The sequence below is a fragment of the Pelodiscus sinensis genome, chromosome 5 (genome assembly GCF_052426305.1).
Source record: "Pelodiscus sinensis isolate ZL-2025 chromosome 5, ASM5242630v1, whole genome shotgun sequence".
Taxonomy (NCBI): Eukaryota; Metazoa; Chordata; order Testudines; family Trionychidae; genus Pelodiscus; species Pelodiscus sinensis.
In genome coordinates, this window is record NC_143056.1 from 83,995,089 (window position 1) to 84,012,027 (window position 16,939).

Below are 16,939 nucleotides of genomic sequence, written 5' to 3' on the forward strand. Positions count from 1 at the left end.
ACCTCCAAGGACATCCATGGCTCTGAGACCCTCTTCCAGTGCGAGATGCTCCCCACTGAGCCTCTCCCCGGCACCAAGCCACTCCCCGGCACTGACTCCAGCACCGAGCCGCTCCCTTACACAGTAGCATTCGTCAGTACCGACTCATACTCTGGCACGATCACGATTGCCAGTTCAGAGTCATTCTCTGCCCCGGGCACATGTGGCACTGAGACACCCGTCGTCCTTAAGACACTCTCCAGTGTCTTGACGCTCGCCGACACCAAGACCACTGGCACCGAGATCGCTGACGCAGAAGCAGTCAGTGACACCCAAGTGCCCTTTGTCTCCCATGAGCTTGCTGGCGCCGAGTCGATCGCCAACACCGAGGAGTCTTTCGCCTCCTACAGACTCACTGGCACCGAGACACCGATCACCAACGAGGCATTCACTGGCACCAAGACGCCTCTCTCTGTCGAGGCGCTCACTGGCACCAAACCGCCCTTCTGCATCCAGGTGCTCGCCGGCACAGAGGCGCCCCTCCCCATCAAGGCGATCACCGGCGCCGAGGAGCCCTTCGCCTTTGAGATGTTCTCCGGCACCGAGGCGACCCTCTCCCACTAAATGCTGGCACCAAGACGTTCTCCGTTGGCAATCGCCCCATCGGCACTTTCCCCAGTGCCGAGAGGCACTTCGGCACTGACTACCTTAGTACCAGTGGAGCTAATCCTGTATACAGCAATCTCCATTCCAACTTCTTCTCCGCCGGAGCAATTGTTGGCATTAGCTACCCAACATAGAGCCAAGAAGTTTCCTTCTCTGTCACCGAGCCCAGAGTTCTCGCCCGAATTACGGTCACCATCTCCAGCGTATTCCAGATACTCTCGTACACACCATGCTTCTCTGCAACCAAGACATCACTACCATCATGATCGCCGGTCATTGAGTTATGCCACCTACTATAGAGAAAGGTCCCGGTCTCCTAGATCACCCACACTATCAACCAATGCTGACTATTATAGATGGTACCGTTATTCTACATCGCCATACCATCACCATAGGTCGTCGTCGCAACATCGTTGGTTGCCTCGTGCACACTCCTGCTCCTCACTCATTGGGGAGAACCCAATTCCTCCCCCATCTTCAAAACCACCAACTCCGTCAGGGTCCCCATCGCACACCCGGGACACACAACAACCTCTTTCCACTCAAGAGCCTGAACCCGACCGGTCGCCTACAGACCAATCTTCCTCATCCCCAGATGACGCAGTTTTCCAAGGGGACACCTCACCGTTGGACAGTCTTCACCAATTTCAGGAGCTTTTCCAAAGGGTGGCAAATAGTCAAATGGTGCAGCAGGGAGAGGTGCAACAAAAACATCACCACCTCCTCCGTAACATCAAACAGTCTCACCAGATCAAAATCTCACTGCCATTAGATGAAGCTATTCTAGAGATAGCTGATGATATTTGGCAGTTACCCGCGTCTGTCCCACCCACCAATAAGAAGGCGGATAAAAAGTACTTCGTTCCGGCCAAAGGGATGGAGTTTCTTTTTACTTGTCCACAACCCAATTCGTTGGTTGTGGATGCAGTAAAGCAAAAAGCAAAGATACCCCAACATAAGCCCACTGTTGCGGACAAGGATAGTAAACTCCTTGACTTATTTGGCCGCAAAATATATTCCTCAGCGACACTCACTCTACGTATGGCCAACTATTCAGCACTTTTGGCTAATCACAATTTTGACAATTATGCCAAATTTGTGCCGCTACTTCAACACCTACCAGAGACCAAATGGGACATCTTAAAGGCAGTGATACAAGAAGGATATGCAGCCTCCAGAACAGCTTTATATATTGCCCTGGATACGGCCGACACTGCAGCACGTACAACAGCAACATCGGTCATTACGAGTAGGGCATCCTGGCTACAGCAGTCGTCTGCTCCCAAGGATCTTTTTTCAAAGGTCGAAGATCTACCGTTCGACAGGCAAAACCTCTTTTCCGATAAGACGGACCAACTCCTCCACTCTGAAAAGGATTCCAGGACTACTTTAAAAACGTTAGGCAAGTACACGCCACCGTACAGCCGGAAAAGATATGCTTCCTATCAAAAGCAAAGACCCCTTCTCTGGCAGCCTCCTTCATACAGACTACATGAACAACAAGGGGATAGACAACACCAACAACGGAGACGTCCACCACCCAAAGTGTCTACCCAACAGGGTAACAGGCAACAGGTTTGACGCTTCCATCGAGGGGCTGAGAGCCATTCCCACTATCACCGGTCTAGTTACTACAAATGCAGTCTTCCACCCTTGCTTAAGACCATACCTCCATCGATGGGCCTACATCACCAACGACAAATGAGTCTGTGAAAGGGTCCGTCCCCCTACCCTCTTGTGACCGTGACCTCTTTTTTACACAATCACCCCGCTTAGGGATTATGGGGGGCCTGGGTCCGCCCTCTCTCCAGGCCTCAGCCCAGGGCCCTAAGGTAGGGAGATTTCCCTTCTGTACGCCACCCACCTGACGCCTCAACGCATCAGCCCGCAAGCGGTTCTCCGTCCGCATGCCCTGGGCTGCTTCCTCACCCCCGGGCGCCCTGTCTCTCCCTTAGCCCTCCACTCCTTTAGTTCTCGATCCTTCCCCCTCGATCCTCACCTCCTGTGCCCCCCTTTGTCCCCTTTGTCTAACCTCTTCTTCCTGGTTAGGTGCTTTGTAGTAGACCCTTACCATGACATCACCCTTGTTTTTGATATCTTGGTTGTGAAAGCTAAACCCTTTAATGAGGGAGGTGTATGCACATGGTCTCATACTAGGTTGACTGTGTATGTAGACTAGAGTGGGATAGGGGTTGTGACAGGGTCAGGTCAGAAGGTAACAAAAAAGTAGTGGAGGGGAGGTATATTAGCTTTAGACTATGATGATCTCTATTCCCAGGGCAACTGGGAGTTGGGTAGTCTATAACCAGCAGAGGCAATCGGGCAGTTGAGCACCTGGGGCTAATTGAATAGGTTTGCGAGTCAGGTGAGCTTGGGTTATTTAGGATACCTGGAATGAATTAGGGAAGTCAGTTGAAACTGGCTATAAAAAGAGCTTGCTTGCAATTGGTGGTGGGAGTGAGTAGTTGAGAGGACAAAGGAAGGTGCTGCTGGGAGTAGGAGGAAAATAAACAGCAAGTGGACACTAGAAGGATGAACCAAGGAAAATGAAGGTTTGGGGGAAGGTGTGGGGAAGTAGCCCAGGGATCTTGGAACTGTCTTGTAATAGGTGTTGGGGACTCACATAGGCAGCTGCTATTACAGGGCCCTGGGCTAGAACCCGGAGTAGAGGGTGAGCCCTGGTTCCCCTCAGTACCCACTCTCTATTCCCACTCAGGGAAAAGACTGTGGAGTTTATTCTCCCTTTATATCTTCCGCTGGCCAATGATGAAAGGAGCTCAATAGACACCAAGCTAATGCCCCAGGTGTGCTGCATAAAGTTGAGGGCTGCTGTGAGCCTCTAAGGCAAGCAAATCCTCCTGAAAGTGCAGGACTCACCAAGTTTAAATGGGAGCTTTGTCACAGGGTATAGTACCAGACATTTACAATTATCATGTCTGTCTTGGATTATCAGCACCAACTTCAATAACTTGTTATTTCTTTACTGCCATCTTACTTACCCAATATGCAGGAATTGGAAAACATAGTAGAGGCTAACCATCGTTTCTCACTATTGGTGCTTTTGATCATGTCTTAAGGTAAACATTCTTGTATATTAGTGAGTAGAGTCCTGGATAACCTCATTCCATCACTAGAACAGGTGACTGGTTTCTTTAATCGCTCCTAACTTCCATCAAGTCTGGTCATAGAGGATTTTGCATGCAGCCAACACAAACCTTTCATCATCCATATTGGCCCTCGATTCCTATTTATTAGATCTTTAAAAAAAACAAAAACAAACCAAAGATGAAACTTAAGGAAGGCAGACTGAAAGAAGTACACAGATACTCTAGAAAAAGTGTCTTATTCATAATGTCCTGGATTGTCCCAATCAGTGTGCTTTCAGTTAATTCTGAGGAATTATCTTCAGAGCCACCTGCACTTCCATACCCATGGCTTCCATTCAGTCTGTATGTCTTGTCTTAATGCTGAATATGTTAAACTGCTCAGCCATATGAATCCTCGGATCATTCAGATATTTTGATCACCTAATAAAGTCAATGGGTGCTGATATATAGGAAGAGACAACTTGGAATCTAGATGTCACTCACTCAAGACAGAAATCGTCTTGGCGCAGCTTAGCAACCACTTGTTGTATCAAACCAAGCTGCCAGCCATCTGCCAAATGTGTCAATGGGCCCAGATGAGAAGCATCTGGCTTCAGTTCCTTCAGAGAAACGATCAATTAGCAGCACATGGAAGCATTCACAACCACAGAGTTATGCAGAATTCGGAGTGATATTAGTAGCATCACTGTTGCTGGCTATGACAATATTTTGCCAGTGTTGTTGAAGCACCTTGGCATTTATACGCATCAGTGGCTGGCACAGTTCTTCACGCAAATGATCAATGAAGTGTGACTTCTGAAGATATGGCAAAATATTAAAAATATTGCAAGCTATCAATCTGCATCCCTGTTTTCAGTGCTATTAGAAGTGCTGAAGCATTTCATTCTTTAGTGAATATGAGAACATAATAACAGCCATAATATATAGCTATGATGGTGATCACTCATTGCCAAGTATGATCATCTTCATGGGAGTTGTGGACCCTCAGATAACTAATAAGGCTGATCCTTGAACCACGGGTTCTGTTACAGCAAGGACAGATGTTTCCAGGTAGGTTAGGAGGCTGTTGACCGTGACTAGAAGCCCGTCTCTCCTGCCTCCTGTGCCTTTTCTGCTCCTCAGCTTGTCAGCTGGCAAATTAAAAATGCAGGAAGCCTGTATTGGGAGGTGATGGTCTGGCATCTGAAGAGTGTGACCAGTCTAGCTAAGTTGCTGATGGATGATCACTGTCTCGATACTGGTGGTCTTTGCCTCTTCTAGAACACTGATGTTAGTGTGCATGTCTTCCCATTTAATCTTCGAGATCTTGTGGACGCAGCATAAGGGATACTGCTCAAGGACTTTGAATGATGTCTGTAGGTTGTCCTAGTTTCAGACCCATACAATAGTGTTGGAAGAATGATGGCTTGATAGACAAGAAGTTTGGTGTCTGTTCAGATGGTGTGATCTTCAAACCCACTGTGACAATGTTGGATTTCTACATCAATGTCTGCCTTGGATAAAAGATAACTTTCAAAGCAGAGAAAATGATCAATATTCTCCAGTGCCTCTCCATTGATTTTTAATAGATAGGATTTATGGTACCTCATTTAGAGAGGGCTGAATGAGCACTTTGGTCATCTTGATGTTGAGGGTGGGACCAAGACGTGTGTAAGCATCAGCAAACACATTCAAGGTAGAATCATAGAACTGGAAGGGAGCTTGAGAGGTCATCGAGCCCAGTCCTCTGCCCTCACGGCAGGACCAAGCACCGTCAGGATCATCCCTGACAGGTGTCTGTCTAACATGCTCTTAAATAGCTCCAGTAATGAAGATTCCACAATCCCCCTAGACAAGGTAATTTGAAGATCTTTCTCAGAATGGGAAAAAACTGCAATATCATCAGCAGGGCTCGCCGAACCGCAGCAAGCCCCACTCGCCAGCTGCGCTGTCCGGCGATCTGAGCATGCGCAGATCACCCGAACCCGGCTCTTCCGGGTTGCAGTCTACTCACCACGGGCAAGTAGATTGTATTATTTGTCGAGCCCTGATCATCAGCATACTAAAGTTCCATGATAGATGTGGTGGAAATCTTACTTTTAGCTTTCAGCCTGCTAAGCCTAAATAGCTTTCTATCCGTTCTGTAGATAATTTCAACACCAGCTGGGAATTTCCCAGCAATTAGGTAGAAAATGACTGCACTAAAGAGAGCAAACATGGTTGGAGCGATAATACCGCCCTGTTTGACTCCTGTTTGTACTTTGAAAGGTTCTCTCTGGGATCCAGTGCTGCTCAGATCAGTCGCTTTCATGTTGTCTTGAAGCAACTTTAGGACATTGATATATTTATCAGGACATCCAATCTTCAAAAGTACAGTCCAAAGGGCACAGTGATTCACTGAGTCAAAGGCTTTAGTTACAGCAATAAAAGCAATGTACAGTGGTTGGTTTTGCTCCTGACCACTTTCCTTGCAGCTGCCATACAATGAAGATCATATCCACAGTTCCGCGACATGGTCAGAAGCCACTCTGTGATTCTGATAAAATGTCTTCTGAAGGGCAGAAGACAAGTTGCAAGGACCTGTGCCAGAACTTTGCCTGCAACAGCAAAGAGAGAGATACCATGATAGATTCCATAGTCCGCTTTATCCCCTTTCTTAAAGAGGGTTACAATCAAGGCGTCCCTCATGTTATGGGGTATCTCTTCCTTTATCCAGTTTTTATGGCTAAGCAGGCTAAACTGCAGAATTAACTCTTGCCCACCCTTTTTAAAGATTTCAGTGGCGAATCCTGTCTGGATCTGATGCCTTGTTATTCTTCATGTGCTTGATGGCATTGTATACTTCATGCAAATTGAGAGAGGCTTCAAGCCTATCCCTAGAAAATCATTGGGGGATTTGCTCAATAATTTCATCTGCAGCCATGGAGTTACGATTAAGAAGAACTTCAAAATATTTTTTTTAGCGAAAATTAATGGCTTTGTTGTCCTACAAAACTGTGGTTTCATTCTTAGAGCAAAGGAGGTTCATGCCATGACAAGCTGTCCCATAAACATCCTTAATGGCACTAAAGAAGCCACATGTATTATGGGTGTCCATGAAATCTTGAAATTCTTGGATTCTCAGTCCACCATTTTTTCTTGAGTTCTCTGGTTTTACATTGGACCTCTGGCCTCACCTTAGCATGGGCTTTTCTCTTTGTATTGCAATTTATATAATTCTGCCAAGCACAAAATTCCATTCTCTTTTCATTGGCGAGTTGCTCGATTTCAACATCATTCCCATCAAACCAGTCCTGATGCTTCCTTGTCTGTTGCAGCCTATCCAATGCAGTCTGTATCAGCGCTGTCAGTCTGTGCTGTTCAGCATAATGCACAAAAAGGGGTCTGTTAACATCGAGTCATTTAACATTTAACTTACAAACTCCACCATAATCATGGTGAGTGAGGGGGTCGGAGTGGCTTTTAGTTGTAGATGCAGATAAAAGAAAATTCATTTTGCAGGAACATAGTTCTAAATATGCCACACTGCTCCACAAGCGGATATCCTGCTGGCAGACATCTCCCTGCTCAGGGGAAGTAAGGAAATGAGGGCATAACTTCTTTAGCCTTGTGGCTTTTGCCCTGCTCCATATGCAGCCCATGTATCATAGAATCATAGGACTGGAAGGGACCTTGAGAGGTCATCGAGTTCAGTACCCTGTCCTCATGGCAAGACCAAATACTGTCTAGACCATCCCTGATAGACATTTATCTAACCTACTCTTAAATATCTCCACAGATAGAGATTCCACAACCTCCCTAGGCAATTTATTCCAGTGTTTGACTACCAACCTAAACCTCCCTTACTGCAGTTTAAGCCCATTGCTTCTTGTTCTATCCCCAGAGGCCAAGATGAACACGTTTTCTACCTCCTCCTTATGACACCCTCTTAGATATCTGAAAACTGCTATCATGTCCCCCCTCAAACTTCTCTTTTCTAAACTAAACAAACCCAATTCCTTCAGCCTTCCCTCATAGGTCATAGGTATGTTTCGCTTTGGTTCCTGTACAAGTGATTGATGAATGGTATGACTACTGTCCTACAACAGGGAAAGCCACAAAGCTACACTGCCATGGACGTGTTGTAGAAAATTTACAAGTACCTCATAAAAAGTTTCAATAGCCTGTTTCTGCAGGATTCCATTGAGATCACAGCGAGCTTTAACATGCTGCTTGACCAGATCAGTTAGCTACACAGGGATGCATGCAGTTCACAGAAGCACAACTAGCTTCCCACTTTTCCATGCCCTCACTCTGCACTCCACAAATCACAGACACTAACTCTGCATCTCATTCCCTGCTTTCTGGTTCCCAGTAAGCAGTTGCTCAGACTGGCTATGTTCATCAGCAGGTTCATCATCAGTTAGGTCCTCTGTGTATTGCCTCCATGCCCTCCAAAGTATCCATGGGCTCTTGGTGATGGAGGTGCGATCACCGTTGAGGACAGCATCCAGCTTCTTACAGAAACAGCAGGTCTTACGTGAACCACTGGGGTGTCAACTCGCTCCATGGGCCTTATGATAAGTCTTGGAGTCCCCCTTTTTTGTGTGTGTGCTCAACAACTTTGGTCTCCCCCCCTTCCCCGCTTTTGTTTTCCTTCAACAGAATTTTTTCCTGGTGTTTTTTTTGGGGGGCGGGAAGGGTGTTTGGTATTTTTGCTTCAACCATCTGGCAGCCCTATCAACCAAAGTACAATGAAATCATTGGATTGCACCCCTGATGCATTGTGTCTCTCTTTTTGTGTGTGAAGGTGGTGGGGCTGTTATGCTTATAAGCTCTTTGGAGCTAGGCTGCCAGGTTTTCTGCTGGAACGCATGGGCAAAAAGGGACCCTGGTGGCCGAACAGTGTGTTAAGTCTGCATGGTGGTGCAGTCGAGGCCAGGGCTAAGGCAGGGCTATCTGGCTTTGCTCTGCATGGCTCCCAAAAGATGCCACCTCCATCCCTCTTCGTGCGTTGCCCCTGCACCAAGTGCTGGCTCTCAGCTCCCTTTGGCTGGAAATTGTGACCAATGGATGCTGCAGGAATGGTGCCTGTGGGAGTGAGGATACTATGTGGAACATCTGTGGCTGCCCATACACCTACAGACTACAGAAACTTGGGCGCTGCTTCCTGGGAGCTGTAGTAAGCACTGCAGTGATCCCAAATTACCTTCTGTACCCCAACTCCTTTGCCCAAGCCTGGAGCTCCCTCCTACCTCTCAAACTCTTCATCCCCACCCCAGCGCCTGTACTCCCTTCCACGCTCCAAACGCCTTGGCCCTAGCCCAAAGCCCCCTCTGGCACTTCAAATTCCTCATTCTTGGTCCTACCCCAGATCTTGCACTCCCAGCTAGAGCCCTCACCCCCTTATACCACAACTCTCTGCCCCAGCTTTGAATTCTGTCCTGCATCCTGAACCCTTCATTTCTGTCCCTGCCCAGGGCACATACTCCACTCTCTTGTATCCAAATTCTTCATCCCTTTGGAACAATGCCCATGTCTTCATCTTATTTGCACAGTACTGAGCACACTGAAAGTGCTCAATAAACATGTAGTAATAATTAGGCCTGTAAAGTTTGCAGAGACAGTACTGGCAATATTTAGAGTTCACAAATTGTGAGTTAGGCCCCCAAAATAAAAAACTGGTTATTTTGGTTCCTTTTATGTACCTTCTGGTTTGAGAGATATTGAAGTCTACTTGGGTCACATTTTCAATCTTTTTCCTGCAAGTGGACGTATTAGAAACTAATTGTATTGTTTTAGTGTATTCTAAGATTCCCATGTATTCATATGCCTCCAGGAACTAAAGCATTGAGAGAGACCAAATATTGTGAGACTTGCAATAAAATTGAGATTTGTCAATATTGTTAACATCCAAGGTAACTAATGAGGAAAACATATTGCAAGTTTTATGTGCCTATATCTTTCCATTTGTAGGGCTTCTAATTCTTGCACTCAGAAATCTACCGGTGGCATTGTAACATGATGTATTGCTTAATTAAAATTTTACCAGTAAAGTAGAAATTCTAAAGAAATCTAATGAAATTTAACTTGAAGATCATGATAGCAAAGCCTACTGTATTCCCAGAGACTTTCTGCTCCTGTCTCAGAAATGTAATTCTTATTTTTAATTTTTAAAAAGTGACAAGTCACTGCTGTTCTCCAAAAGAGTTCTGAGTGGTTGATAGTCTGCTTTTAGGTCACAAAAAGGATCCTTCCCTGTCCTCTGAAGGGAATTTTATCTGTAATCAAGTAACATGAATATTAAGTTATAATGAAGGATATGCTTTTAAAAATAGCTAAATAACTAAGAGGCTCCCTGCTGACCAATGGATTTTGGCTCTTGTGGAGAAGTTACCTGTGGAGAATCACTGCCTTGATAAACTTTAAATATTTTCATTAACACTCCTGGCAGGAGATGGACTATGCTGCTGTCCTGAGAGAATCTCTTAATGATCTCTCTGGAGTGTATGAAATCTTTGTCCTGCTTACAAGAAGTACAGAAAAATGCATAGAATATTCCATTTTCATTAGAAGAGTCCCTTCATTGTGCCTTTAATTTTAATGTTGATGGTGTTCTTGTTTCTATTTCCTTCAAATCTTGGGCATTTTGAAAGGGTATTTCCAAATTTTTCAAAATAAAACCTGGGGTTAATAAAAATGTTTAATAAAAATCTAAAAGGGAAAAAAGAAGAGAAAATCAGATGAAGATAGTAATTAAGTCCATAGATGTGGTCTTGCGATGTTTTCAGCTTAAATATTGGAGTCTTGCACATGAGTATGAGAACCTTCAAGAATCTGACTACTTGTCATGTAGGTTTATATTTGGTTTGAAAGGTGGAATGTATAATGTGCCCTCGGTAGTGCTTGTGTCAGTGTCACACTGTGAACTGCCACTTGCATCAAATCCAAAATTGAAATAGATTCCACATCCACAATATGTGCAAACTCTAGTGATTTCGAAAAGAAAATCTAAAAATCACTCATTAAGTTGCATGTGGCTGCAGCGAGAATTGTGATGGGGCATGAAGTGATCTAGAGGGAGATGTATTTTCTATGCAGACAGGCAACTGTAAACCTTACCCATTTCCCAGTGGTTCAGGGTTATTCTGGCTAGGTTTATACTAGACCCAGAAGGTTGGCTTAAGGTACGCGACTCCTGCTATGCAGGGGTGGCCCGTCCATATAGCTGAACTAGGCAGTCACCTAGGGTGCCAAGTTAAGTGGGGCGCCAAATGGTGGCATAATATCATTGAGAGGTTTGGAGGTGGGGGCACCGATTGCATGGTTTGCCTAGGGTACCGGTTGCTGGCAGCTAGTCTAGGACTGCCCCTGCTGCTACATAAATAACATAGCTAGAGTCAACATACCTTAACCCAAGCTTAGCACAGACTTCACACAGAGAAGCTGATGAGAGCAAATACTCCTGTCAGCTTCCCTTCCTCCTTGTGAATTGAGGAGTATTGGTGCGGACTGGGGGAACCCTCAGAGTTTGATTTAGCGCAGTCGTTCCCAAACTTTTTGGCATCACGCCCCCCCTTTTGATTTTTGAGACACCCTCATGCCCCCCTTCCAAAAAAATAGCAGCAAAACTTGGGGTGGGATTGACGGGAGTGGGGGTGTGGCTGGGTTGCCTTGAATCCCCCCAGTTTGAATCCCCCCAATTTCTTCACCCCCCCCCCAGTTTGGGAACCCATGATTTAGCGGGTCTTTACTAGATCTGCTAAATTTTAGTCCTGAGTGGAGCGCAGGATCAGGTCCCGGAGATAACCATTACAGGACCGCTTGGGAATAGTGACCATAATATAATAACATTTAACATTCCTGTGGTGGGAAGAACACCTCAGCAGTCCAGCATTCTGGGATTTAATTTCAAAAAGGGGAATTACATAAAAATGAGGAGGTTAGTTAAACAGAAATTAAAAGGCAAAGTGACTAGACCCAAATCCCTCCAAGCTGCTTACCCCTTTCTCCAGATCATTTATGAATAAGTTGAACAAAATTGGTCCCAGAACTGACCCTTGGGAGACATCACTACCGTATTTTCCGGCGTATAAGACGACTTTTGATGTTAAAAAACATCCCCCAAAAATCGGGGGTCGTCTTATACACCCGGTATACAGCTTTGCGGCTTTTCAAAGCCTCGGGGGAAGTCGGCGGCGGGGCATCCCAGGCGCGCCTAGGCTGCCCCGCCGCCGGCTTCCCCCGAGGCTTTGCAAAGCCACGGAGGGGCTCCGGCGGCGGGGTAGCCCAGGCGCGCCTGGGATGCCCTGCCGCCAGCTTCCCCCGAGGCTTTGCAAAGCCGCGGAGGGGCTCCGGCGGCGGGGCAGCCCAGGCGCACCGGGGCTGTCCCACTGCCGGGGCGTCCTCAGAGGCTTTGCTCCCGGTGTCCCTGGTCTGCTGGAGATGGTCCCCAGCAGACCAGAGGCACCGGGAGCAAAGCCGAAGCGGCGGCGGGGAGCAAAGCCGGGGAGGCGGAGGGACGCTGGGGTATAAGACGAAACCCTATCTTGGGTAAGCTATAAGGTGGTAAAGTTTGCAGATGATACTAAACTGTTTAAGATAGTCAAGACAGAAGCAGACTGTAAAGAACTTCAAAAAGATCTCACCAAACTGAGTGATTGGGCAACAAAATGGCAAATGAAATGTAATGTGGATAAGGGTAAAGTAATGCACATTGGAAAAAATAACCTCAACTATACGTACAGTATGATGGGGGCTAATTTGGCTACAACAAATCAGGAAAGAGATCTTGGAGGTATCGTGGATAGTTCTCTGAAAACTTCCACACAGTGTGCAGCGGCAGTCAAAAAGGCAAATAGGATGTTAGGAATTATTAAGAAAGGGATAGAAATTAAGACACAGACTATCTTACTGCCCCTGTATAAAACTATGGTACACCCACATCTTGAATAGTGCATACAGGTGTGGTCTCCTCACCTCAAAAGAGATATTTTGGCCTTGGAAAGGGTTCAGAAAAGGGCAACTAAAATGATTAGGGGCCCATATGAAGAGAGGCTAAAGCGACTGGGACTTTTCAGTTTAGAAAAGAGGAGCTTGAGGGGGGATATGATAGAGGTATATAAAATCATGAGTGGTGTGGAGAAGGCCGATAAAGAAAAGTTATTTATTAGTTCCCTAAATAGAAGAACTAGTGGACACAAAATGAAATCAATGGGTAGCAGGTTTAAAACTAATAAAAGAAAGTTCTTCTTCACACAGCGCGTAGTCAACCTGTGGAACTCCTTGCCAGAGGAAGCTATAAAGGCTAGGTCTATAAGGGTATGTCTAAACTACATGGCTCTGTTGACAGAGCCATGTAGATTTTTTTGTTCGGCAAATGGATATGAAGCCGCGATTTAAATAATCGCGGCTTCATTTAAATTTAAATGGTTGTCGCGCTGAGTTAACAAACAGCTGATCAGCTGTTTGTCGGCTCAGTGCACTAGTCTGGACGCTCCCCTGCTGACATAAAAGCCCTTTATTGTCCTCCCCGGTAAACCTCATCCTACAAGGCATAACGGGGTGATCGATAAAGGGCTTTCAGGTCGGCACGGGAGCATCCAGACTAGCACGCTGAGCCCGGCAGCCATTTAAATTTCAATGAAGCCGCGATTATTTAAATCGCGGCTTCATTTCCCTTTGCCAATCAGCCTAATCTACATGGCTCCATCAATGGAGCCATGTAGTTTAGACACACCCTAACAGAGTTTTAAGAGAAGCAAGATAATTTCATGGAGGTTAGGTCCATAAAAGGCTATTAGCCAGGGAATAGAAATGGTGTCCCTGGCCTCTGTTTGTCAGTGGCTGGAGATGGATGGCACGAGACAAATCACTTGACCATTGTCTTTGGTCCACCCCCTCTGGGGTACCTGGTGCTGGCCACTGTCGGCAGACAGGCTACTGGGCTAGATGGACCTTTGGTCTGACCCAGTACGGCCATTCTTATGTTCTAAAGTGAATGCCAGAAGATCTATCTCCAGCGCAGCAAGAGGAGGTGTGTCCTCAGTCTTTTAAGCTTTCCAGTGGCTCTTGGGCACTTGGAATCTGTGGATATTTTAGAATGAATTTGTCTTAAGTTTAAAGAGCCCATGAATCACAGATTTGAGAATTTGAGATCCAGTTCATGCAGCTAGACTTCTGTCTAGAAAACTGATGTATGTGAACTGTGGTATGGTTTAGAGATTTGTTTCACAACATGTAACTTTGCCTGTGGTTTCCTTGGTATTTTTAACAGCTGGGATCATTTACCTATGTGAGAGAGTGTTTTCTTCCACATCTAAGACCACATTTGACTTTCATTTTGATTTTATTTCTGCAGTTTTAACAGTGTGCACCAAGGAACTCACGTTTTGTTCCGAGAATTCAGTTTCATCCAAGCCACCCCCCACAATAGGGCATCCTTCCTACAGACCTTCTGGAAATGCTTCCGCACAGTGGGTAAAAATGGAGGTAAGTGTTCCAAAATCCATCATCATGAGAGACTAGTGACAGCATGTAGGATTAAAGCCACCGTAAGTGGCAAACTCTGTTCATAGTTTATGGACATATATCCTCCACCAAGAAAAATACCACCATAGTAGCATGTTGGGGTTTAACTTCTGCCAGCTCTTCCATATTCACAAACTTATCTCCACCAGGCACTGGAATAACTTTTTGATAGTGCTGGGATGTAGATTGTAACTAATAAGGTAGTGTTATCTAATAATGTCATTCATGAGTGTTGTGAAAGGGTGGTTAGCAATAGGTGAAACAAGTGATGTTACTGTAACCCCTCCTGTTGGCTAGCCCAGTGTGAGGTTATTCAGCATAGGGGAAGCTTGTGACTTCTTACACCACTGGGGGGGAGGGGGGCTTGGCCTGAGGCTGCTTGGTGTGCTCTGCGTTGTGTATGTGTGACTACACCTCAAACCAGACCCACTCTGACAAATCACCAGGATCAGGCTTATTCTGTAAAAAACATAAAAGAAGAAAACAGTTCAGCAGCCCCTTCTCTCAGCATGCAGCCTGTGTGCTGCTTCTAGCACAGTCCTTGCTGAGACCCTGCTGGAGGTAGAGGTTATATCCTGGCAGGAACCAGGAAGTTCTCCCAACATGCCGCAGTTTGTGGTCCACAACTTGTAGTTCCCAGGTCTGCTGCTGAAACACACTGGACCTTGGGCTACATTACCCTTTGAAGAGATTTTGGTTGCTAAACCCCGAACAAAAAAGAGTTTTCTTTTATAGTGATGTGCTGGGTGTGTTTCATATGGGATTGCCAACTATAAAAAATTGCTGAGATGCATAAAAATGGAATTCCACACATTAAAGGAAATATGACCGGGTTCATTTCAGTTTGTGATCTAGCAACATTATCAAATGAGTCAAATAGACTATGCCTTATTAGGTGCTATTCCTTTCCTGAAGCACTTATCAAACCGATTTGGTCAGTGTAGCTCTATTCAATTGTCAGTTTAATACACGGGGAGAGCGGCGAACCTCCACCTCTTTGCAAGGAGGCAGGGGAAGCCCCGCATAGCTTCTGGTGACCAGCCAGCTGGGGAAACCCAATTGCCGGCTGCAAGCAGGGGGTGGAGGAGAGGGAGCGAGGCATCCGGCCAGAGGGGGTCGCCGGGGAATGGCGCGGCGAACCGCTGCTGCTTTGCAAGAAGGCAAGGGAAGCCCCATGCAGCTGCTGGCGACCGGCCGGCCGGGGAAATCACGTTATTGCAGGGACGGTCGTGGTGTTCGAAAAATGTCCCCTCCCCCCCAAAAAATCTTGCTATCATGAAAATGTGTTAAGCGAGCACGTATTAAGAGAGGAATTACTGTATTAAATAAGACTTTCTCTCTACATTGATCACTTCAGCAATATTTTTCTCCACTAGGCACTTCCCTAACATTCAATGGCTGTTTATTATCCATTCGTTTGTTTTGTGGTCTTTTGAGAAGTTTCCAATCCCCATGACAGCATTCTTATTCAAACCCCCTGGAATGAATTTTTTAGTTAAAGATTCCTGAGACACAGCATTAAACAACTGTGCTGTGGTCTGGAGAGTTAGTACATCCAAAATGTGGGGAAGTTCAGTGGAGTAAAATACATTTTGGATTGTACAATCTGTACCATAAATCTGAAAACTCCATGCCTCACTGAATGGTCTCAGCAGATATCTCCCACAACCTATGGGAAGGTGTTATGGGTAATGTGCACCATAGTTGCACATACAAAACCATCCATTGGAGGTTATTTGAAGAATTAGCTGCAATAATTATTATGGAACTTGAGCATCTTTTTTTGATGGCCTAGACCAACCCCTTCAGTAGCAGACATACCAACAGATGTGGAGGAGGAGATGAAAGCTGTTCTCTTCCTTCAGTATGCTTTTCAAAAGGGCAAAGAGTTGTAAGAAACCCTCTGTAAAGTCCTTTCCAAGACATCTTTTGGCTCCTAAATGGCTGTTGAGGGCAATGTCAGTGCTGAGAAGAGAATTATCCTTATCTGTCTCCATGTCTTATCTTTAAATCTGTTTTCTCCATGCTAATGACTCTTAGGGCCAACAACAAGGGAGAGGCACACTATGATGTGACACTTTTAAATATATTTGTTACCCTCTTATACTTTTGCTTTTTGTATTGTATATTTCTTCTTCAAGTGTGTGTGTTGCATACACAGTTGTTGGAAGGTTTTTCCCCTAGTAGTACTCATAGGTCAGCTGTGGAGCCCGCTGGAGGAGCACCATTATGGCACTGTATAAACACCACAGCCAATCTTCCCACCGTTCACTTCCTTTTTTTCCCAGAAGACTCTGGCAGAGGGGAGGTGGGTGGGTCTTTGAGTGATTGCTTATATCAATTCCAAGTAGGTGACTCCCAAGCAATTATCTGGTGTAGGGGTCAGAGATCACTGAGTTGCCGAATGAAGCACTGCTCTTCTGAAAGAGCATCATCTCTCACATGCAAATGGATAGTGTACTGACCAAGTTGCTGCCTTGCAAATATCCTGGATTGGTACATATGTCAATAATGTGATGGAAGACACTTGCACCAGTGTAGAATGGGAAGTCAGCGAAGAAGCTGGGATCTTGGCAAGATCATAACAAGTCCTAATGCAGATTGTGATCCACTAAGAGATTCTCTGTGAGGTAATTGGGAGGCCTTTCTTCCAGTCTGTCATCAATCCAAACAGCTGGGTGGACATCCTGAATGGTTTA

The 16,939-nt window shown here is 45.7% G+C and overlaps 1 protein-coding gene across 5 annotated transcripts in view; it reads left to right on the top strand.

Moving 5' to 3' along the window:
* CSTPP1 (centriolar satellite-associated tubulin polyglutamylase complex regulator 1) overlaps window positions 1-16,939 on the top strand; it is a 133,727-nt gene that overhangs the window by 49,342 nt on the left and 67,446 nt on the right. For all 5 annotated transcript variants that reach the window (XM_075927617.2, XM_006135343.5, XM_075927619.2 and 2 more), the window contains one exon: window positions 14,071-14,201. In XM_075927617.2, coding sequence (XP_075783732.1) covers window positions 14,071-14,201 — 131 coding nt within the window. The remainder of the gene's footprint in view (window positions 1-14,070; window positions 14,202-16,939) is intronic.